This window comes from Pieris brassicae, chromosome 5 (assembly GCF_905147105.1).
Source record: "Pieris brassicae chromosome 5, ilPieBrab1.1, whole genome shotgun sequence".
NCBI classification, from domain to species: Eukaryota; Metazoa; Arthropoda; class Insecta; order Lepidoptera; family Pieridae; genus Pieris; species Pieris brassicae.
Window position 1 is genome coordinate 15,083,818 of NC_059669.1, and position 25,132 is coordinate 15,108,949.

Genomic DNA, 25,132 nt, shown 5'->3' on the forward strand with positions numbered 1-25,132 from the left:
TTATTTAATTCTACTATTTACAAAATACCGGTATAATCAAACCGAATGTTAATAAGTACTTATACTTGAACATTAACTAAAATAACAGACAATTATTTTCGCTATATCGCATCCATACAAGTCATACCATTAAAATAATTTTAGCGGAAAATCATAACATGACCTTATATTAAAAACAAATATAGATATTACATGGATACAAACAAACATCAGCCAGTTTTTTTTTAAATACATATACATACACGTATGTCAGATTAATAAGATCTTTCCCTAGATTATTTTCAGAATTTTCTATGTATTACCCTATAATAAGGTTAGTTACTAAAATAATAGACAAGCAATATAGTTCTATATATGGCTTGTATATTAATTGCTTACTGCGCTTCACTACGATGCTCCAGTTTTATTGCCTCGTATTATGTAACATCTTAAAAGAGGAAAAGAAGGCGATACTAAATATCTTTTTATACTCATTTAATTTACTGTATCGAACTGTAATGAATACATGGTATATAATTAGACACTTAATTCTTATTAGAGTAATGTTGGCATAGCGCAACCTCATCCGTATGATCGTACATTGGAACCTGTGCACCAATAGAAAGACCAAGGTCCACTTAGCGTTTTTGTTTCTATACAGGAAAGGATAGACGGTCGGTTGCAATCACACCTGATGTTAAGGGAACAGCAGAGTAGTTTAGTCGCCACCGTAAAATAAACCCATACATGTGTCTTTACTAAGACATTATGGAACATTTCAATTCTAACTTAAGACTAATAAGTAATTTTAACATAAGATAGTTTTCAATAACATTACTTACCGTCTCTGTTAAAGGGTCTCTCTGTTCTTGTGCTCTATGTTTTTTCACTTACTGTGCAGGTGCACTAACACTAATTCACTAGTTCAAATGGTTTTGTCCTTTACAGACTTCTTATTAGGGCCGGGGTGTCAAGAAGTTGAATAGCCTCGACATTCATGTGATGGTAGAGCTTCTGTTCGTGGGCTCCAGCAGTTTTTCTTATTATTGTGGTGACGTTACATTTAGGTCCCGATGGAGGTCGTTTTTGCGATTGTCTGGTACATTGACTATTGAATGAGCACTTAGTTTGTGGAATCGTTGGATTATTTGGACGTGGCTATTACTGGTGCAGCTACACTGCTGGCAACCATAAGTCCACACAGGTGTCAGGACTTGTGTAGATCAATAATTTATTTTGTGCTGATAACGTAGAATGCCTTCCGAGCAACCAGTACAATTTAGTGTAACAGAGATCCAACTCTTCGCGCTTATTTTTAACATGGACCTTCCATTGGAGTTTGGTATCCAGCGTCATACCTTTGTACTTTGTCAAATGCCTGAGCTACATCCAGAAAGACCGTGGAGCATACTTTATGTTCTTCTAGAGCTTTTACGATATTATTTGTAATTCTATAAACCAGCTGTATGGTAGAACGTTTTCTCTGAAACCACATTGGTAATCTGGTATGAGTTGCTTTTTGGCAATAATAAATAGGGTTAGGAAAGAAACTACGTAATCTAAAATATTGTTATTGGAGTAATATTTTGTATGCCTTAAAGTGTCACTAGAAAGATAAGAAAAAGTAGTTTTTTGTAAATTTTGCAAATTTTTACTTTTTACATGTATATAAATACAAAAATAACGGATAAGATGTGTAATGTGCACATATAGTCACATATCTTGTAATATACATATCTGTATTATATTAGAATCAATGGACTCGCACTGTTAATAATAGGTCTTTAGAATATACGTGAAACCATATAAGGCAAATCTTTGACATTGTGTTTGTAGTAATAGATGCGACTTCACATAGTTAGTATGCTTAAAATTTTGAAGTTTATTTTGCATATATGACTATGAATTAATTTAAATTGAACATCATAAATATAATAGTGTCAATGCTAATCATTGTAAAACAAAAAGGAATACGTTTCATTGAACATTGAGTTAAGATGGTCAGAAACCCAGATGTGAGTACTTTATCACTTCCAAAACTTTTTTTTGTATCATTAACATAATCTTTTTGCTGTAAAAATCATTTATCCAACAAAAATCATTATATCAATGGCTTTTCAATCCGATGTCCAAACTACAAATACTTTAAAGAAAAATATAATAACAGCATATTTCAGCAACCGCTAATGTTAAGGCATTAAGTCTGAAAGGGCCTTTATACACATGTTAAATTACACTTTTGTTAATTACTACACACATAATTAAAGCACTTTCTTATAAATATAAAATTTATCGTGTTTTAGTCCTGTCCGTGCCCTCTGCGGGAATATGGGCCATCCATGGCATCAGTTTGTGGAAGTCAATTTATGCTATTCATGAGTATTCTGGAGTCGTATGTAAACGGTCGATGTGATCTTGTTGATCCTTGCAATCGTGTGCGCAGTAAAACCAATCCAGACGACAGTTATGATTTTGTGGTAATAGGTGGCGGTACAGCGGGGTCTGTTGTAGCTGCACGCCTCTCAGAAAACACGCAATGGAAGGTGAGCCAACTGATATGTAAAAAAAACATTCACGGTCAATGCATCTTATTGACGTAATTAATCAGTTTACATACACAATAACACAATTGATGACAGTCTAGTTCTGAATTACGGCGAAGACGAATATAGATATTCAAATATCTAGCTATTGCCCGCGCGACTTTGTTTATATAAGAAATGGTAATGAATTTCAGGTCCTTTTAATCGAAGTAGGGGGAGATGAACCAACTGCATCGTCTTTGCCTGCTTGGTTTGCAGCCTATTGGGGACGTACAGAAACGGACTGGAACTATTACACTGAAAAACAAACCAAGGCTTGTCTTTCACAAAGTGGGAAGTGCTACTGGCCCAGAGGAAAAATGTTAGGTAAGGGGAAAATTCGTTGCAGAACGACGGACATCGAGGTGATGATGAAACTCAGTATATGTGAGTTTCATTCTCCGTGATAAATGCGGTTGAAGATGCAGAGAGACTCCACATCTCTCCCTTTTTGTATTCTTCGTATGAACATACAATCATAATAAAAATAGCATAACGTATATATGGGTATAACGTGCAATAATGCTCTCTAAGTAGAATAAAGCGGGTTCAATAGAAGTGACCTCGGACCATCTCAAACATCATTCACAGGAGGTACATCAGTGATAAATGGCATGATGTATATGAGAGGCCATCAAGCAGATTATGACGGCTGGGCAGCGAATGGTGCAACTGGATGGTCGTGGGATGAAGTCTTCCCCTACTATCTTAAAAGTGAAGACAACAAGGAGATTGGAAGTGTCGCTTCCTCCAACTATCATGGAGTTGGGGGACCATTACCGATTCAAAGGGTAACTAAGTAAAATCACACATTTTTTTAGTTATGTATGGTATAAATTGTTTAAGTATTGTAAGTGCAGCAATATCATTTCGAAATTTATATTTGATTTGATATTGCATTATTGAAGTTTATGAAATATATAGTATAGTAGTAGAAAACAAAGTTTTAATTTAACGTAGCGTTTGTGTAGAGTTTCATAGCAAGAGAGCTGTCAAACCATTTGCCCGATTAATTAAATAATGATTAAATAAAACATAGAGTAATATGTTTTTAGAGTACGATTTTTATGATGCACTTATTTTAATCCAAATAGCCTAAGTAGGAGGATTCTTAAGCCAGACGTGCGTCTGCGGTCAGGTCTAACACTCTGTGCCTTAAATGGTTAGTTGAAGGACAATGTATTTTTTTACGTAAGATATGTTTTTTTATGTAATAGGAGGCAAACGGGCAGGAGCCTCCACTGATGTTAAGTAATGCCGCCGCCCATGGACACTCACAATGCCGAATTTTTTTATATATATATATTTTATTTTGCCAGTTTCGTTACACGCCTCAGTTCGGAAAGGATATTGTGGAAGCAGCAAGTGAACTAGGATATCCGCCTACAAGCGATTTGAATGCAGGAACTGTAACTGGTTTTACCATCGCACAAGGCTTTACTAAGTAAGTTAGTTGGCAGTGTTTGTTAATTTTGTGTCGTAATTAAAATTCTAAAAAAAACCTAACAGTTGAAATTGCTATCTTTAAGTACATTTCAAAATATATTGAGTTCTAATAATGAAGCAAACATAGCTTATATAAAAAGCTAACTTAAAAGTATTAAACATATTATTGTAGGACTCAAGACAAATGAATACGACAAAACGGAAGAAATATTACTTTTATTTGATTTTTTTTCTATTAATTCCTTTTATTATTATTATTCATAAATCTAGAATTAAATTTAAATGTATGCAGTAATGAAAATAATTTATTCAATGTATAAGATAAATTAATTTGTGAAATTCAAAAGAATGAATTCTGATTGATTCCTAACACATAATTTCAGTCAAGGATCACGATATAGTACAGCACGCGCCTATATACGTCCGGCTTCCAAAAGGACGAATTTACATGTGATGCTTAATAGTTTAGTATCAAAGGTCATTGTGGATGAAAACAAAGTGACTGGAGTAGAGTATATAGTTAATGGGGTAACGAAATCTGTTCGAGTTACTAAAGAGGTCAGTTAGCTAAACTGGTATTTAAAAGCCTTAAGAACATTTTGTCTCAATACAATTATGATAATTCTCAATAATACTATACTTACTACTTACACTTAAAACATAAACTGAAACTTATACTTAAATACTAAAAATAATGCGTTGCGTTAAGATGTGCAGTCTCTGTGCATCTCCAACCGCATTTACCAAGGAGACTGTTCAGAGGAGTTGTTCGGATTTATACTTTAAAATTAATGACATTTCAGTTATTCATAACGAAAACCAATTATACTAAAAATATAGCCAAAGATTGAATATATGTATTTACATAGAGATTTATATACTTTATATATACATAAAGATTCAAACATTTATGAAAGCAAATGTGTAATATGAAATATTAAATTCATTTAACCTATTATATATAAATACGAGTTTTAATATTATGCATCATAAAACCCAACAATCAATCATGCGTATTACAAACAAAGCCACGTGGTAGAACAGTAATGATAATGTTATTCACATTACAGGCAATAATATCTGGTGGCACATTGAACTCTCCCAAAATCCTTTTACTATCTGGAATTGGACCAGCAGACACCCTGAAGAAGTTCAATATTCCCGTATTAAAGGATTTACCTGGAGTAGGACAAAATCTGCAAAACCATGTCGGTACCTCTTTTGACTTCACATTAACCAAAGAGGCTGATACTCCTGAGCTGACCTGGACTTCTGCTATGGAATATATTAAAGAGAGGAAAGGACCTCTATCAGCAACTGGTCTTTCACAGGTAGTCCTTAATTATTTTATGATTTCTTTACTAAGTATACTTCTTACAAAACCTCTTTGTCAGACGTAGCCCATTAATGGCAATCAAACTTTAATAGAAATGGACTCGCGTTGGTACTTGTTTTGTAAAGAATATATTTTTTAAAGTATCTCGTAAATCTAGCTAGAATTAATGCCTCAATCGGCGAGCCGTGCGAGAGTCACCAAGTAATAATCTATGCTGCGATAATGTATAGTGTATAATATAGTAGTGTAAAATATACAATATATGTATGATATTTATACATTATTAAACAAAATAGCTGCAGTTATTATAGTAGAAAGAAAGTAGCCAAGCTTTTAGGGAAAAAACAACAAACAGTCATTTTTGAAAAATCAAGCATGTTGCTTGAAAACAACAACTTCCTTATGGAAGACGTGGGTCCGACTAGCAAATATGTCCACACATATCATGAGGATATTTACGAAATAGTCGCCTAACCTACCAGATCTATTTAAGTAAATGAAGTCCTTATTAGGAAGGGGAGATTTGACCCTCCCCTGCTGCTTAGCTTCTAGACTCATCTACCTGTTTGCGTGCCTGATGGACTAGTTGGGTTCCTAAGTAAAAAAATAATAAAAATAACTTCGAGGCAATCGATGGCATTAATTAATATTACAATAATTATCAAAGATTAATAACTAGTGCTCTTTTTCATAAACGATTAAAAAGTAAGTAATGTGACTGAAATATAATGTCCTTATGTTCATGTCGCATTAAGAATAGAAAAAGTCATCTTAAACTTATTCATAAGTTCAAATATGTTACATTTTATTCAGGTTGTCGGTATAATAAACTCTCCTCTTGTGAGAAATAAAATTCAACCTGATGTACAATATTTCTTCTATGGATATACTGCTGCTTGTGGATACGGAGGTAACAATGGGAAAATCAAAGCGAGAAGGCATTTTAAGTAAGTTTGTTTTACACTTTATAGAGCAATAATGTTTAAACGCAAAATTGCTTAACTTCTACCTTCCAAATGGTGTGAATATTTTTTTGTTTAGTTTAAGAATACATTTTCTAGACATAGATATATGATATGAAGACCTATTAATCTTATTTTACCTGGACCAAATTATTAAAGGACATTTATTAGACTTCGGTGCATTTTCTTCTCATTGAGAATCAAACTCAGAATCTTATTAGGCCTTTTATTTATTCAACGTATAGTTAAAATAACGAAACCAAAGACCTATAGGCAAAATAAGGATTTAAGTTAGATATTATGAAGAACATAGGTTACCCAAATAAACCAAAGCAAATAAGTAAAGAGTCTCTATACTTTTCTACAGGCGTTAAAAATGAGTCTAAAATCTTTCTTCCAAACAATCGTTTACGTAAAAACAATGTATTACTATTGTTGGACGTTACCAATTATGAGGGGACTATTTTAAAAACACTTTCTTCATTTTTAATATCTATATTAGAAACATTATACACTTTTACACATTTATTACAATAATTTAAGTTTATATATCACTTGGTTGTGTCACTTGCCGCGTCTTGAAGAATAAGAATTTAGACAGGCGTTCCAATATTCGAAACTAAAAAAAATTCTTCACATGTGACAAGTGTTGCCTGCCACTATTTACATATTGAAACTCCTACACCTATTCTTATATTCTATTTGAAGGAAATCTTTACAGAATATCCCCAATCGCCCTCCAGCCCCATAGCCGTGGTTATTTGACTTTAAAATCTGCAAATCCATCCGATCCTCCAATCATGCAGCCAAATTATTTCTCTGATGATCATGAGCTCAATGTTTTAGTGGAAGCTTCAAAAATTGCATATCGACTGGCTAATACAACGGTAAATATTGATATTTTTAAGCTGTAATGAGCACGTTGAAATTAGAAGCACAATGTATTTTTCAATAGGCGCTTTTAAAATCAATAATATTTTTTTAATTTACGAATTATGGAATAAAAACGCAGGCATTTAAATTATTTGTCATTTTGGATTTAGACTCCCTCTTAAAGATTTTCAAATTCTAACCCGACTGTACTAAACCGTAAACCGCATTTAGAAAAATATATCAAAATATTTTTTACCAACATACAATGAAAAGGTTCGGTCCCTAATTTTTTTTTTAAATGTTTTATTATTTTTAATTTAATATAACTGCACTAGACTAGTTACATTTGTTCGTTACTTATATATACAAACTAGCTGATCCGGCAAACGTCGTCTTGCCATGTATATAATTTATATAGGAAACATTTTTATAGTTCAATAAAAATAACCTATCTACTATAATTAAAAATAAGAGTTGATCGTAGAGGGGTTGTATGTATTTTTGTATGTTGTATCATAAAAAAGTAAAAACAAAATGTTTTGTCTGAAAAATAAAAAAATAATAATTTGGGGTCACTTAGGGGTTTGAAATATAGATAGTAGCCGATTCTCAGACTTACTGAACATGCATATTTATAATTTTTCATAAGGATCCGTTGAGCCGTTTCCGAGGAGTATGGGAACGAACATTGTGACACGAGAATTTTATATATATACAAATATATATTTCACTAAACAGTTGAACAAACTTGGACAATAAGAGCTATTACTTTTTTATATTTTCTCTGAATTAGTTTTAAGGGAAAGTGCTAAAACAATATTTTCGAGAAAAGGCATTATCCTTTTCAACATAAGTCAAGCTTTCCAATATGATTTTACTATTCACAGCGTCTACGTAGAAAGTATGGTATTGTACCAACTAAGGGTTATGCATCCGAATGCGGTGATAGTCAGAAGCCAACAGAGGAGTTCTTCAAATGCGTAGCTCAGCGGTATACAGAGCCAGAAAACCATCAAATTGGCACCTGTAAGATGGGAGGTAGTGAGGATTCTTCAGCGGTGGTTGATCCAGAGCTTAAAGTCTATGGAATCGAAGGTGATTACTAATTATAATGAGATAGAATAGTTGGAACATCTTGTGTAAACGGCATCATCGATAAGGGTTATATAGTATAGAAACTATTAAGGAACCAAAACCCACATAAAACATTGTATAACATGCATGTGATTGGTAAATCAGTTGACGTTTGTGTGTTTTTCTGTGTACGATGCGAAAACATCTCCCACTCCCTTGTTTAATGCTCAAGAAGTTTGCCAGTATCTGTATCATTACTTATATTTTCAGGTTTACGTGTGATAGATGCGTCTATTATGCCTAGTCTACCAACCAGCAACACTCAGGCACCAGTTATAATGATAGCAGAAAGAGGCGCCAAATTCATTAAAAATACGTATTCATAAAAATGTAATATCGAATATTTGCTTTTGTTACACAAATTTGAAATAATAATAAATGAAATCAATGATAAATGCCATTAAATCTAGATACATGTATTGAAAAATAAATAAATTTATTTTACGAGATGAGGGATTAACTATTTCCCACAAAGGAAAGCCCCTGAAGAGGAAAGCCCGCGAAAATCGATATTAGAAAGTGATCTTGGAAAAACCTCACAAGTGCAAATATGGAAAGTGGGTTATGCGCACACGGCTGAGCCCGCATAACTCATTGTCAACCGATGACATGACAATGACAACTTTGATATTAAAACATTTAATAAACTCGGTTAATTGATTTAATTGTCTTGCTCTAATTTTCAATAACTAAGTTATTATAGTTTAACATTATATTCTACGAAAGGGCGTTATAACCTAAAAATATTAATTACATATATTTCATTATGGTAGAAATTTATTTTGTTTAAACAAAAGTTATAAAGCAAATTTATTTCACCCAGACAAATAGGCAAATATAACAAGTAATGAGTAAAATTAATAATGATAACATGTATAGTGTCTATAATCAAAGCATAAAATTGAAAAACATCGCAACAACAATCGATTTATGGTTTTAAATTCAATAACTATATAACGTTGGTAATGAATTGAATGAAATACAAATGTATTGTATTTTTTAAAATAAAGGAAAATGTAATCGTTGTATTTTGAAGGACAAAAGGCTGTTTTGTCTTTCAGTGATATTTTTTATCACATTTTCCTGCTAATAAACCTAAGTTGATAAATATTTCACCGTAGGTTATGGTTATCCAATCATTATTTCCGTTACAACCTTTAAAAAAATTATACAGAAATTTTATTTACGGTGTAATCATAATCCTGGATGTCACAAATCCAGGAGGCTTTGACCGAAAGACGTAAATCTTTATGTACGAGATAAGGTAGTGTCAATTAACAATATCAATGAATTAAGTCAGTATAGCAAAAGGATAATTTCCACAAAGTAATTACTCACCGGTCAAAGTCGTGATGTGTGTTATCAATCACATAAGTTTCCTCATGATGCCACTCAAAATTGGTGACTAACGCTGGTTTTCCCGAGTTTTAAGGCTTTTTTAATCAAGTTATATAGACTCTTATATATTATAGATATAGTAATAGTCCGTTAATCTCAAATTGGTAAATTTTCGTCTGTTTAATTGATAATTATTATAAAGATCAGGCTTTTGTTTGTGAATATACATTTCTATCTTACTTAACACTGATTACCTCAGTGTTAAGTAAGATAGAAATGCTTAATTCAAACATTTGGAATAAATCTAAAGTTAGTTTTATGAACTGTAGCAGCTAATAAAGTTACACTTATTTACATAACAATAACTTACAATGTCTTCAAAAATCAATACTTCCTTTTCTGTAAGATGTTTTAAGTTCTCGGAAAAATAATGTTTACTTATTGTGTTGATTTATTGTGAGTCCGTTTTGTTTGGCGGTTCGGTTTTAGAATTACTATACCATAGGCAAGATATAGGTTTTTCCTTAAAATAAAAAAGTGATTGACAGGAACTTTGGAACGAACAGAATAGCTAGTTACGTAAGATGAATGTATTATAATTATCGTTCGTAGCAGATCGTTATGAATCATTCTTCGGTCAAGGGTTAAACCACAGGATCACGATAAAACTACTATTCCCAAGGCAACTAGCAACTCAAAAATCATCCATATTGGGACAACATTATTATATAAAAAAATGTGTACACACTTAAGAAGTGAAACTTCTTTATGACCTTATTTTTTGAAAAATGATCTACTATGTGCAACTGCACAGGAAATGGTTAAATAAGATAAAGTTTAACAAAAGGCTTTTATTATCATAGACATGAATACAAAAAATTAATCTTCGGATCAATCCTGGTAGGAACAAGAAAAAGATGGCGCGTAACCGAAAGATGTGACGGTAATTTTTTTTCCAACGACGATACAGAAGTTTCACTTCAAAAATAACTTGTTCTGGAATTAAATAAGCGTAGTATATAGATCTAATCGATATAGGTGGCTATCTATTACATACAAGGGCTGATCCAGGAAGCTTTGACAGAAAGAAGAAAATCTTGAGTTAGATTAAGTTCTAAAATGACAAAACGTTCAGTACCAGATACATATTACAAATTGAACCGGTAATGTAAGTATGTATTATATGAATATTTATAAAACATAATCTTTTTAGTTTGTAAAACCCACTTAAAAAGCTACCCCAAGAACCTTTTAGCATCTATCTTATTGATACATTAACTTTGATAATCAGTTGGAAAATGTTTTACGCTTTACGGAATTTAAACATTAAAGGCGCCTTTATAAATAAATATTTTTATATAAAGGACCTTTGCCGTAGCTCTAATAATTACCGTGACTAAAAATAAGATTTCAGGTTTGTCCTCGATTTAGTTCAATATAAATACTATTTGTAAGAACAATTGTTTTGAGCAACTAGAGATAGCCTACACATTAATAAAGTTATAAGCACACTCTTTACCTAATAGATTTTTGTGTTTCCATAACAAAAAAACAAATAAAAGTTCATAAAATAAAAATAGGGTTATATTACTATTATAATAAGCAAATATTAGTATAACGACTAAATTTTAATAAGAAGATATTTTCGTATATTTTCTATACACATATATACATAACAAAATACACGACAAATTTAAAAATATAATTTTTCCTCTCACGACAAGAATTAATACTAACCTATTAGTAACATAGGCTACTTATTTATAAAATATTTTTTAAAAATATCCAGATGCCAGAACAGGCCACTATATGTATAATCTTTGCTAGATTATAGTTTTAATTATACGTTTTATGTATAAATAGACAATTAAGTAATTATTTTTGTTTTTGTGTTTTCAAGATGATTATGATGTAATTTTTTGTGGTCTCAGTCGAGTTTAGTACAACGCTAATCCATTTTGGTTAGGTCATTAGTTATACGGAAATAACTACTGGCTAAAAACCGCGGTTTTTGTGTGAAACGATTATAATGTCCTTGCCGAATTGTCCTTTAAAAATTATTGCTTCTTCAGGTTTTTATTGGCACGAAAGGGAAACAAATATGGCCTCCCAAAATATAGAGACTGATTATTTTCTGTTATTAGGTATGTATTTACATTAACAATATTAGTTTTTGATTTAGTTATGTTATATATTTGTTAGATGTAAGATTTTTAAATAAATTTATGTAACGAATGAGTCAGTTAGGTTACCTTTGACTAAGTTGACCTAAGTTAAGCCAACCAAATTCTTCCCAACATTATAATTTGCAGTCTAACATGCCAGCCATAGCAGTTAAGACGTCATGTATCTGTCGGATCCAACTAGCTTAATTAGACGTTCAATTAACAGCCTAGCCGTTTAACTAAGGGCCTGAAATATATTCAGCCGTAGCGTTTGTTACAACATTTAATAAACTGGCTGGCTAAAGCTTGGGCCATTCGTGTGATAGAGTCATTATTTGGCATAAATTAAAAAGATGAAACATAACGTTCAAGATATTTCTTTAAAAATTAAATTGCTTACGTCAAATTCACATTATTATTGTCACTACACTCTTGCCTTGTACTTGTTGTTTTTCATGAAACTTTGGACAACACCATCAAAGTTGTGGTTTCCGACGCCATATTGACAGTTAGAAGAGTTTCGTTTCGAGTTTGAGAGTGGCAGAAAGTGGAATTAAATTTAAATTAACAGTCAACAGGCTAGGCAAGTAATGAAACGTCATCGATCGAAGTCATTTTCCTAGCTGTTTTATGAAATGGCTGAATATCATACAGGCTAGTTAAACGGCTAGGCTGTTAACTGAACGGCTGATTAAGCTAGTTGGCTGCGACAGATCCCTCAGACTAATGAGTTTTTACGCTTCTGCGCAATCGAGCTATTATACAATTTTTTGACAGTTTATCCATAGAATAAATTTATATGTGGTATGTATTCGACCTAAAAACGTATATTGTTGTTGCATTTTCTGATGATTTCACCAATAAGAAAGCAATAAATTTTATTTTAATCTTTCTCATTTTTGAAAGTACTTTTTGCAGAAACATTTCGGATTCATAAATTACCTTTAAGATAAGTAATTGACTTCCATAATTTAACATGGCATTATCGCATTAAATGTATGTAATGAATCAGAAATAATGTATTAATTTTTATTGTCCTAGGCCGTACTAGGCCGGCAGATCGTCGTTCTTATATTAATATTTTGTGACAGAACAGTTCTTTAAGATGACTTGAAAATGGTAGAAAAGTAATGCATGCGTATAGTACACTTAGGGTGACATTGAAAGGTTGAGACTTAGCGCTAACTATGAATCCCTTACTGAAGTATCAAAACGTATTGGATTTTCACATATTGTGGTAGTGACAGACATTTAAGTACTGTCACCGAGCGCTGCTTACATCTTCTGTACTGTCATGTATATTTTACTAATAAGGAGTAGGAAATGTTCATAATTGCACTCAGTCTAACTACTTATTTTTCTTCTGTCGTTACTCAAAATATAAACGGGATAAAATATTTGATACCTAATTATAGATTCTGAGGATCTTAGATCTCTAAGAAGATCAAATGGCAAATCATTAAAAAAATTGGTTAAAGTCTTCGCTATATCGTATTCAGAGTTACAAATTGATGTGTTTGCCTTTATTTATGTTTAAAAACATCTTTTGCAAAAGCAATATGTATTTGTATATGCGTATTTTTCTAAATAAATAAAAATTAATCACAAACTTGTTGTTACTAAGCGCAATTACGATGACGGCTGGATCAATTCGAATACTTTTTATCCCTCGGGCTCTGAGGAAGGTTTTTATGTAGAGTTAAATTGGACGAATATATTTAAACAATACAGTCTAACCCAGAAAGGTAGGCTAAGTAAAAACTCATATTAAGGCGAAACGAAGTTCGTGGGGGCAGCTAGTTTACAATTGATATGTATTTAAAACAAACAATCGCACTCTTTACATATGATATTATATTAACGTATATATATCTTTAAACTCGCCTAATATTATGTGATATCTTAGCCCAAAGACACCTGAAGGTACGTGAGTGATTCTGCCACGCAAGTTTTAATTGGTAAATTCCTCACATTAATTGTCAGCAGCTGCTTTCGTAAAACGTGATGTCCTAAATTATAATTATGGCTTAAGGATTATAAATGGGTCTTGAGTTAGATACTTAACAAAATCACAAGAGTAAGACGTTCTTACAATAGTAATATATAATATCGCTACTTCATTTGGGTGCATTTTAGTTTTGTATAGTACCTAGACTAAACGGCAATCTATGTAGGAATATTGCATATCTTATAAATTACATGATGTATATATAAGATTTTTTATAAATATTTTAAACAAGCGAGCAATGTGTTTATAACTAGAACTTTTTACATTAAAAAAGAGTAACAATAATTAACTAAGCATATTTTTATAACATACAAACCGACAATCTTTATATTTATAACATAGAGAATCAGCATGTCGCGGCTCTGTAACATCAATATAAACAAAAAGCGGCGCACGCGCAGCCGCGTTTGTGCAGATAACGGCGAGGCTCGAACGTACGTTCGCCAATGTCCGGTTTTTAAAAATATTACTTTTATGTCAAGCAATTAGGTATGTAGTGTGTGTTTTAAAATAAAACTATGTGTTTTGTGTTGGTCGTGAAATTATAGGTATCCTATTAGTTATTATTTATTTTAGTTAGTAGCAACACAAATATCGAACAGTTACTTGAAAATTGCTATCGTGGAATTGTTAATAATCAATTCAATTTATTTTATACTATAATAATTATAATTAAATTAAATAGTTCGGTCCGGTTGCAGTATAAATTTAACCTGCGGTCTAAAATAAATATATAATACCTACTTTTTACAATAAAGCAAGATCTGCAATTAAATTTTATTTTATAATATTGACAATTGACAGTGATGAAAATATCTGCGTAATATAAAAAATAAAAACCAGGCCATAAAATTAAAAAAAAACAAAAAATAACACGGTCCAGGAGTTTATAAGTAAATTTAAATTATGTTAAAAGAACTTTACTTCTGACTTCAGTGAACTTCAAGTGAACCTATTCTAAGTAAAAACACAAAATCTGAATTTCCATGCAACTTCACTGTATAGTAATATATTAAGCAATTGATTTTGTTCCATTTGGAGTGTAGACTCCTAGGCCGATTTAAGTTCGCGCCTGGTAGGTTTACCTGTGACCCCAGGGCTGGTGCTTTAAACACCAACTCATAAGGATCGCGACAAAATGCTACTAGTATTAATGCTGGCAGCTGTTCTACCACAGGGACCAAACTTTTTTCATTTATTAAAGTTTTCTATTTATCAATTTTTAATTAATATTATTATTACTTCGTAGGTTTAGGATACGGTAAATACTCTATATCTAAAAATAATTTATTCCTATTGGTTAATAATTTATTCCTATTAGCTATGTCTTTTAGCTTAGATACATATAATTAGAACTATGTTCAAATTTAGGCAAAGTACCGCTACTTGTGCAAAATTTCATGGTTTCCAAGGAGGCAATGGCCAACGTATCAATTTGGATTACGCGTTTCGAATCTTAACAAAATTATTTACTGTTATCGATACTTTACACGTTCCTTGAATCACCAAATTTGAAAAGTAGGTTCTGTTAAGAACTTTTTACTAAAATTTAAAAGCATGCAGAACTAGCACGAGAGTAACATGATTATGGAACTGTTGATGTTTTTAGGTGTGCTAATATATCGTTGTATCGAATAGATATAATACATACCGAAATTACAATTCCTTATCCCAGCATTAATCTAATGTTGCATTGGTCATATGTCTCTAAGTATTATTAACAGCCATTATGGCAAGAAGGTGTATTAAATTGCAAGGAATGGAACCTAGAAATGTCTGGGTTTTATCATTAAGCCATTTAGACACCTTGGCGTTACAGTGAGTACATAATTCGTATGGAAAGAACATTCTAATAATTATATTTGATTAATTTTAGTAATTAGGTCTCAATTTTCTAATATATTAGTTTTAACAATGTTTTAAATATATTGATCATTTCATATTAGCGTTCTTGCGTAATATTATATGAAGCTACCCTTTAGTACAATTAACTTTATCTGTGTAAAGATGACTCATAGGACATGATTGAAGTTTAGACTTAAGTAGTACCTAACCGCATCCGGTTATGTACTTACATAACTTTATTCAAATTGAAAGATGAAAAAATATTAGATGTTCATTGCCGCATTAATTTTTAATAATCTGTCTCGTCTTAGAAGAAGACAGTAGTCTGACATATTATTATTTGGTCAACGACTAACTTTAAGCAATTAATTTAACTTAACCTAAACTAACACCTTGTATATTTTGTCACTTGAAAACTCTAGTTTGCAAGTGACAAAATCCTTTTGTTGGCACAAGTTCTACTTCGTATTTATCATACAGCCGAAGAGAGAGACTATGATTATTTGCATTTGTTTTACGGGCTCTAACTCATATTTATAGATATGTCATACTACGTTTTTTTAATTACAGATAAATTTTCCGCAACTATTAAGAGTGAAAGTGATGATGATTCGAGCGGCCGAAGTAAGTAAAAACATAAAATAAACAGTTATGTATGGATAGACTTTAGAAATTTAACACTATCGATTTCCACGTATTTTAAGATATACTAAGTTACTACTACCAAGTATATAGTTAGTTAGAATTAATATACGTACATAGTAGAGCAGTATAAACTCATCATAGAGACACCGTTAAGAGTAATTAAGGTATTATCAATAAGGTTCAAATTAGTCTTAACTGATACTTAGAGCTGAGCATGACTTCCGTACATCGTAATTCAATTCGTTTCGAAATACCTATAGGAGTAGGAGGAGGAGGATATATATATCCTCCTCTTAGATTCTTGATTCGCTTTTGTTTATCTCCAATACACGTAATTTACGTAATTATTAACACAATACTAATTTGTTCCTGATAGAAACAATGAATCAACGGAATTCCTCAAATTGTTTTGTATAATTGTTTATTATTTTGCAATAAGTAATCTAATTATCTGTAGTATGTAGTATGTAGTATCTAGTACAAAGTTATTCTATATGAATCTTTGTCGCATAAATATAGAATTAATTAAAGAATTGTTAAGAAATACTGAAGTCATTGGTTCTTTTCCTATAAATACAATTTACATTAACGATCTAGTAGTGCCCCCTTTGTTGGTGATATAAGTATAATTGCCATAGCCATTTGCCACTTATGAAAAAGATTTTATTCTATATTTACTAATGAAGAAGATTATATTAAAACTTTTGTTTTATATGAGAAAAATAAAATGATATTTTTTAAAATGGTATAGTGTTTTTTAGTATTTTTATGTATTGTTAACTTAAGATACATAGCTAGCAGGATGATTAAATATGTGTATATATATAAGCATGCAATTGAAACTTAATTCCTATTAATTGTGTATATTTTTGTTGTTGGTTTATAATGAGTCCCTTGTTTTGTTTAATAATTATAAGTGTCCATGGTGACAATCACATAGTAATTAATGGTTATTTACAAAGAAAAAGAAATACAATACATAAAAAAAACCTTTTCCATTTTTATAATTATCTTATTTATATTATTATTACAAAGATTAGAATAACTGAAGTATGTACTCTTTCTGTCAGATTATTAATAAATAAAAATCAAAAACTAAAGGATTATTTCCCAGGCATGACCAAGACTATGACTATAATTATTTTCTATTTCCAGACATGTGCTTGCCCGCTGCAAGAGCTCGGACCATCCATGGCTGGGTCCTGTGGGAGCCAGTTCATTATATTTATGTCTATATTGGAGTCCTTTATAAACGGTCGATGTGATCTCGTGGATCCCTGTAACAGAGTGGTTGAAAGGGAGCAGTATGATGATAGCTATGACTTCGTGGTTGTTGGGGGTGGAACAGCAGGTGCCATTGTTGCTGCTCGATTATCGGAAAATCCGCAATGGAAGGTTATTGAATTTTTATTCTGTATTTCCAGCATATACGAATAGATAACGTTTAGCACAAAACGTTTATGACTAGCTCATCATGAGCTTAGTTTATTTTAATGGTTGGCTATGTGGGCTCGTACACTGACAAAACAATCATTATATTGGTCAAGGTTAAGGCCAGCAATAATCAATCAAATCATATACCCCTTCGAGGGGACAATTTTAAACCAGGCGAAAAAACGTACATAAAGTATTTGAAAATAATTCAAGTTTCTACTCGCTCGTCACGTGAGACCCGCACCGCAAGCCTCCCTGACCCAGTAAAAAGCGTGATATTGTCATAAATTTAAATTATAGGTTTGGGTTTATGTAAAATATTCTATATCCAGCTTAGTTTAGTCTATGTTTTCATATAAAAAGTGAAATCAATATTTTTTACTTTTGATTTATTTAGTGTTTAGAAATAGTCGCAGCTCGCTTTTTTTATCAAGTCAAAGGCTTATTGACGAACTAAACACATAACGAAGAATTTTCAAAATATAAATGGCATTTGTGTTTAGTTTTTTTTTCTGAAGATTCATTATAAATATATGAACAGTGACATACATTATAAAACAATGAATGTTTGGGATGGATAGAAATGATAGTTTCTATGCTCTAAAAATTCTCATTAGCAGTATGTTTCAATAATCTACCTTCATTGTGAATTGTCTCTACGCACCTGACCGTTTACCATTTAAAAATCAGTTAACCTAACACTATTATTAATCTTGACCATGGTCAGAATTATCAACCCGTAACGTCCTTTGATGTTCGTTAATTTTTTTTCTCTAAATTCTTCATGTGTGAAATTTATATATGTAGCTTTATGTTTGCGCTAGATTCTTATAATTTTATGATATTTTTAAGGTACTTCTCATAGAAGCAGGCGGCGAGGAACCATCTCCATGCTCAGTGCCGGCGTGGGTAACTGCATATTGGAATAAAAACGAAACTGACTGGAATTACAAAACAGAGCCACAAGAAAAAGCCTGCCTCGCTAATGGAGGACGCTGTACTTGGCATAGAGGGAAAATGCTAGGTATAGAAACGTTATTATTTCGTGTATATATTCTGAGTTGTTTTAACTCTAATAAAACTTTATTATACTTTCAAGAATAAACGTAATAAACCTGTCACAGTATTTAATAACAATTCCAGGATCTATGTAGATGATTACTTAGACCATAACTTGTGTTAAATATGTGAAGAATGGTGATCAAAATGTGTGAAATAGTGGTACGGGTCTCATTCGGAAAAATACCAGGACCCAATTTATATGTTCCTTACGTTCATTACTTTAATAATAGTATAAATATTTACTTAACAGTAAATATTTTTTAACAAGGTTCCTAAAAAAGATAATTAAATATACGGATATTTAACATCTTCTAAAGCGATTTAAAATTAGTTTTATTGTAGATTATAGAAACTACATTGTTATAGATTAATAGTGAATTGTACAATTCGTAAAATCGAATTATTTATTATTCTCATTTTCTATTTATCCATTTTATTATAATTATGTACGTTCACAATATCTCTATATTTATATATAAGCTATCCTACTAATATAATATTTAAGGCGATTAGGTGAGACACCAAAATCCATATTATTTATGTAATAATAGAATAGTTTACTTCTTTATAAGTCTCTTGTTTTAGGTATAGTGAGCTAACCAAAATATATCTGTGTATATCTGTGTCTCAAATAAAACTCAAATTTCTGCCAACTACACCTACAAATATTTATCTTAATTATCATAATGTTATTATTATATTCTAATTGTATATATTTTTTGTACTCTAGTTGCTAAAAACATATAATCTATTGTTTAATTCGCTCCAGGTGGATGTTCCGCGATCAACGGCATGATGTATATGAGAGGTCACGCAGCGGACTATGACGGATGGGCTGTGAATGGCGCACCTGGTTGGTCATGGTTTGAAGTTATGCCTTACTTCCTGAAGAGTGAAGACAATAAGGAGATAAGCGACGGCGTCTCTGGACAGTATCATAACACTGGCGGTCCTATCCCTGTTCAAAGAGTATGTAATAACGATGACTAAGTCTCATAACTCTCTTATAAAATATATTAATCTAGTTAACTATAAAAAAAAACTGCCGAAAAGTTAAAACACATGTAAGAATGGAATAGAGTGTAAGAATGTTCTAGATACATTATAGGCTCAATATGAATATTGAGACGAACCGTTAAAGTCGTTCACTTTAATAGTTCGCCTCCAAATTTTAAATGTTTGTGTCAATGTTAAATTACCATATTTTGCCATAAAATTCGCAAATGATGGGTATTTTTATATGTATCGAAAGCGGAACCAAAATCAAGTTTCATACAGGTATTGAATTCGATTAAGTGAAAGCGGGACCGGTTCGATTTAACATAAATCCTTATTACAGGGAAATCAAATTAGGTTTTAATGAATTTATTGGCCTACATTCGTTAACATGTGAAAATACGGTTATAAACTTAAAGTACCCGTCCTAGAAAATGCTTTTGTTTGCCCTCATAGCAATTGAATAATGCATTTGACGATATTAGATCCGTTTGATTGTAATCAGTTTTTTCGGGGCAAAATTTTTTTTTTATTAATCTAATCTAGCTTGTTAAAATATCTGTAATAGGTATTTAAATACCTTTGCAGATAAAAAATTATTTTATCTGAGACATGGTGTTTTGTTTTTCAATGAGACGCCATACTGATTAGATTATATATAGACGAAGGAGGCTATGAAGAAGTTCTTTAGTTATTCATTTAACTATTAACATATTTATTATTAACACTTTATAACATTATAGAACAACAATAAAAAATATAAAAAATTAACAGTTCCGATATGCGCCACGCTTCGCTCACGATGTCGTATCAGCGGCCGTCGAATTGGGATTCACTCCTACCAGCGATCTTAATGGAGAGACAACGACGGGCTTTACGATCGCACAGGCATTTAACGAGTAAGGAGAACCTTATTATATTGATTATAACGTCATTATCACACTAAACTATGGCAACCAATTTTGTATGTGGGCAGAATTATAAAAAAAATGTAAAGTTTATATTTTTTAATATCTCGTAGTTACGAAACATAAATCATAAAAAAACAGAAAGGAAGGAAGGTTTTTTCCTCACTCTACACTCTGCAGTTCCCACTTTTGGTTTTGATTTCCCGTAAGCCCCAACATTATGTAAGGCGAATTGGTCCACCAGTCTGCTGTGTCTACTCGAAACAATTATTTTTCACTCAATTTTTCTGTTATACATAGTTTCTATCATCTTTAGATAATAAATCACTATTTCTTTCAGTGGCGGTACGAGATTTAGCACAGCGCGTGCATATCTACGCCCAGCCTCTCACCGAGAAAATTTAGACATAATGCTCAACGCTTTAGGGACAAGGGTCATTATAGATCCCCGTACTAAGACAGTTACTGGTGTTGAATATGTAAAGAACGGAGAGACCAAAACAGTCGGGGTCACTAAAGAGGTACGGGTCTCATTTGTAAAAATAAATAATAGACATTTGAACTTAAACACCCTTATTATCACAATTATCTTAGCGTCTTCTTCAAAAATTGAAGTTCAATTTAAATTTGTAAAGCCCATTAATCGTATCTATGATAACCTTTAATTTCAGGCTATTCTATCCGGTGGTACAATGGTGTCTCCACAAATTCTGCTTCTCTCGGGATTAGGACCAAAAGAGACCTTAGACAAATTTAACATCCCGGTAATCAAAGATCTGCCAGGCGTAGGGCAGAACCTTCACAATCACGTAGGAGTGAAACTTGACTTCACCCTATCGAAGGAGCCAGACCTTCCAGAACTGAATTGGGAGAGTGCCATGGAATATATGTTAGAGAGGAAAGGCCCATTGTCAGGCACAGGAATGTCTCAGGTATGTTCTAACATTGCAAGATAATTGTTTGTATTGTTGTCGTCTAATCGTTATTTCTCATATAGTTTTAATGAGATAATACCAAATATATTATCATGTGCAAAGGAAGTTCATAATTAAATTCCCAACTCCATTAATTTGAATCGTTCTACGTTTTTTAATAAGTTTAAGTAATAAACTAACATAGACCCAACAATACACAAACATCACTTAGGTTTCGACTCGACTCGACTTTATATTAATATATTAAGACTTCATTATCCTAACCTGTTACAGTTTGTTAAAAATAAAATCATTAATAATTTATAATATATATAAATCAATAATCTATATTATATTCTATTTTTACAGTTGACTGGTATGATAAATTCCCGGTTTGCGCCATCTGGTGGACGTCACCCTGACATACAGTATTTCTTTGGGGGGTATTATGCGGCTTGTGGTGACGGTTCTTTGGGACCAGACGACTTGGAGAATGCTAATAAGAGAAAAATATCGTTAGTAATAAAAACCTTTTTTAAATTTTGAACACCCAACAACCTCAAAATAACTTTTTTCATATTGGTAAACAATTAACAAGTACATGTAGCGTCAGGCCCCGACATTGTTAAGATAACAAACACAAAGTTTTCTCCCAATCATTTGATTTATTCCAATTCTAATTTCAGTCTCTTAATTCAATACGATTTCAATAAATAAATTCAATAGGTAAATATTTCAAAGGCTACTCGGTAATTACGTAACGTGTGCACCGGGCAATGGTCGATGAACGACTGCCCCAGTTATGCGCGCGCGCTGCTTTATATTGGTTCTGGAGTGGGCATCGAGTGACACATCGTACGATCGTTCGATCGCCCGTTGCACGTTGTTTTACAAAACATTGATAGTGGCGCCATCAGTTTCACAAAACATTGATAGTGGCGCCGTCATACACTTATAAACGTCAACAGAAAATATTTTATATTGATTCTAAATTTACATTTACTACCAGTTCGCAAGTCAAGGGCGTAGAGCGGGCAAGATAAACTGGTAAGAATGCCTCCCCCTCTCATCGTAATCGCCAAGTTTTGAGACATACAAATTGTTTGAACTGGAGCAAACAAATCCCAAGGATTAGGATTATTTAAATATCCGTCATTTAAAAAAAAAAGCACTCCGGGGCATGGAATAATAAACATGGGCATTCTGCGTCTGTTTTATTGAATGCTTATATAACTTTGTGTACCCAAACCGAAAACAATTACGTTTTCGTCAGAAATTTAGCAAATCCCTAAGTCACGTAAACAATACGAAGATATTAGTAACCAAAATAAAAATTGTAGAATAGCTGTGTATTATACGTATTGATTTTTTTTAGTATATCAGCCATTGCCCTACAACCAAAAAGCCGCGGTTTCTTAACACTGCGATCAGGAGACCCATTCGACTACCCATTGTTTCAACCAAACTACTTTCAAGATGATCATGATTTGGCAGTATTGGTTGAGGCTGCTAGGACTGCGTACCGCTTGGCTAATACTACAGTAAGCAAAGTTTACATTCTATTATAAATTGCAGATAAGACAGAAAGTAGTGTAGTAAAAATCTTTCCGCTATGCTTTTTAAATATAAAAAAATCTCCTTTCTGTCAAAACCCTCCGCAATCTGTGATGATATGATTATGTACAAATTAAGTAACATGTACAATTTACAATTTGTCTAATACGGATTGTATTTCATTGAGAAACTCCCTCTAAAGTAAGAATATAATTATACTGATATTTACTCATTAACTAAATGAATAAATTGTAATTGCTATAATTACCAATATATTTTAAACCAGATACTTCGTGAAAAGTACGGCATGCATCCCACTGAGAACTACGGAAAGCACTGTCCCGGGGGTGGATCAAATCCCACGGATGAGTTCTTCAAGTGCTTAGCACAACAACACACAGCCCCAGAGAACCATCAGGTCGGGACGTGCAAGATGGGCTCTAGCGACGACCCTATGGCTGTTGTTGACCCCACGTTGAAGGTTTATGGTATCGAAGGTGAGTAAACAGCTAAACAAAATTTTGCTATTCACTTAAAATTGTTTGAATATATTTCTTTGATCTATAAAGAATCTACATTACATTTAGTGAACTTAATGAGAAAATGCGTGTATAAGTTGTTGTTTGTGAACTGTTATATTGATATTTTGAGTCAAGCCTCTGTCCAAAATCAATTTTGTAATGTTCATGTGACACAAATCTTTTTTATCCAGGTCTCCGAGTGATCGACGCTTCAATAATGCCAACAGTGCCGTCAGCTAATACAGCAGCGCCGGTTGTAATGGTTGCGGAACGTGGAGCCGAGTTTATCGTCACAAGGCATCAGAGGTTTAAGAACAAATTTGGTAGCAATACGCCAACGAAAGGTGGCGCTACCAGTCATGACGATAGGTGAATAGTTAAACCTATATTATCCATAAACAATAGATTCAGAAAAAATATTAATAATAAAGTTCATTAATCCCTTAATGAAATTTTAAGACGCAAATAAAAGAAATTATGTTTCTCCGTTGGATTAACCACATGTAATTTGACAATTGACAAACCCTTGGATGCGTATTCAAAAATATATTTTTATTTATTCTGCGTTTCAGCCCCGCTATCGACTAATGTAAAAAATAACTAATTAATTATTTTACAGGCGGACATACTATAACTCCCATAAAGATAGCAAATGGAACAATAGGGATTGGGTGTTCAACATTAATAGGCAAAATACCCAAAAACCTCAAGACTGGTACAGGTTCAATAATGTTTATCCTACTAGGCAATCGCACAGATAATGAATTACGATAAATCTGTACAACAAATTAAATTATTTTATTTAAGACTAAGCTAATCAAAATGTACAAAAATATTTGCTTCTTTATATAGAGTCACGCCTGAATCAGTTTTAATGAATAAAGTGTGATTGTAACGTTTTAATAAAATATCAGTATTATACAAAATTTCTCGAATCTAAAATGTATTCAGTTTAAGAATTCGACAGTCCTTTTTAAAACATTAATTTTAGGCTAGTGTTTATAACTGAAGGTTTTTAGAGCCAATTACTATTATGTAGGTGTTTACATTTACATTATTGTGTATAGAATTAGAAAACGTATCTGAAACTATTTTTACTATCGACTTTGTTTTCACTATCAATTCTACGGAAATGTTTAATCGTAAACACTTGGAAACCGGATCGAAGGACCTAGTTAATAAGCTTGCATTGATTAAGGACAATATTGAATGACATTAAAGTGCATATCTAACGAAACAAGTTTTTTAAATGTATTAATGCGTATGTAAGTGTAAGTGGACTGAAATAACAGTATGTATATGTTACGCTAACCAATGTATTCCAAACTAGCATCAATAACTGATCAAAGAAAGTGACCCCGTTGATTCACTTATAATCCATTGTTAGCCAAAATATATAAATATATAAAATGCTAAAAACTTTGCATAAA

The 25,132-nt window shown here is 32.2% G+C and overlaps 2 protein-coding genes across 3 annotated transcripts; both read left to right on the forward strand.

Annotated features, from left to right (window-relative positions):
* The first annotated feature begins 1,829 nt into the window (after positions 1–1,829).
* Positions 1,830–8,759, forward strand: LOC123709761 (glucose dehydrogenase [FAD, quinone]-like). Its single transcript, XM_045661296.1, has 11 exons — positions 1,830–1,994; positions 2,283–2,522; positions 2,717–2,888; positions 3,153–3,352; positions 3,881–4,005; positions 4,391–4,565; positions 5,078–5,338; positions 6,157–6,290; positions 7,027–7,192; positions 8,066–8,273; positions 8,523–8,759. Exons 1-11 carry the CDS (start codon positions 1,977–1,979, stop codon positions 8,636–8,638), a joined length of 1,815 nt encoding a protein of 604 aa, XP_045517252.1. The 5' UTR covers positions 1,830–1,976; the 3' UTR covers positions 8,639–8,759.
* A 5,476-nt stretch (positions 8,760–14,235) lies between these two features.
* LOC123710410 (glucose dehydrogenase [FAD, quinone]-like) lies at positions 14,236–25,131 on the forward strand. 2 transcript variants are annotated; one of them, XM_045662276.1, is made up of 13 exons: positions 14,236–14,371; positions 16,239–16,292; positions 17,469–17,708; positions 18,600–18,771; positions 19,579–19,778; positions 20,580–20,704; positions 21,054–21,234; positions 21,385–21,645; positions 21,997–22,142; positions 23,003–23,168; positions 23,468–23,678; positions 23,894–24,071; positions 24,322–25,131. In XM_045662276.1, the coding sequence occupies exons 2-13, from the start codon at positions 16,272–16,274 to the stop codon at positions 24,461–24,463; spliced, it is 2,043 nt and encodes a 680-aa protein (XP_045518232.1). In that variant the 5' UTR covers positions 14,236–14,371; positions 16,239–16,271; the 3' UTR covers positions 24,464–25,131. The 2 variants fall into 2 exon arrangements, with proteins under 2 accessions (XP_045518232.1, XP_045518233.1); XM_045662277.1 differs by having other exon boundaries at positions 14,240–14,312.
* Position 25,132: the final 1 nt, after the last annotated feature.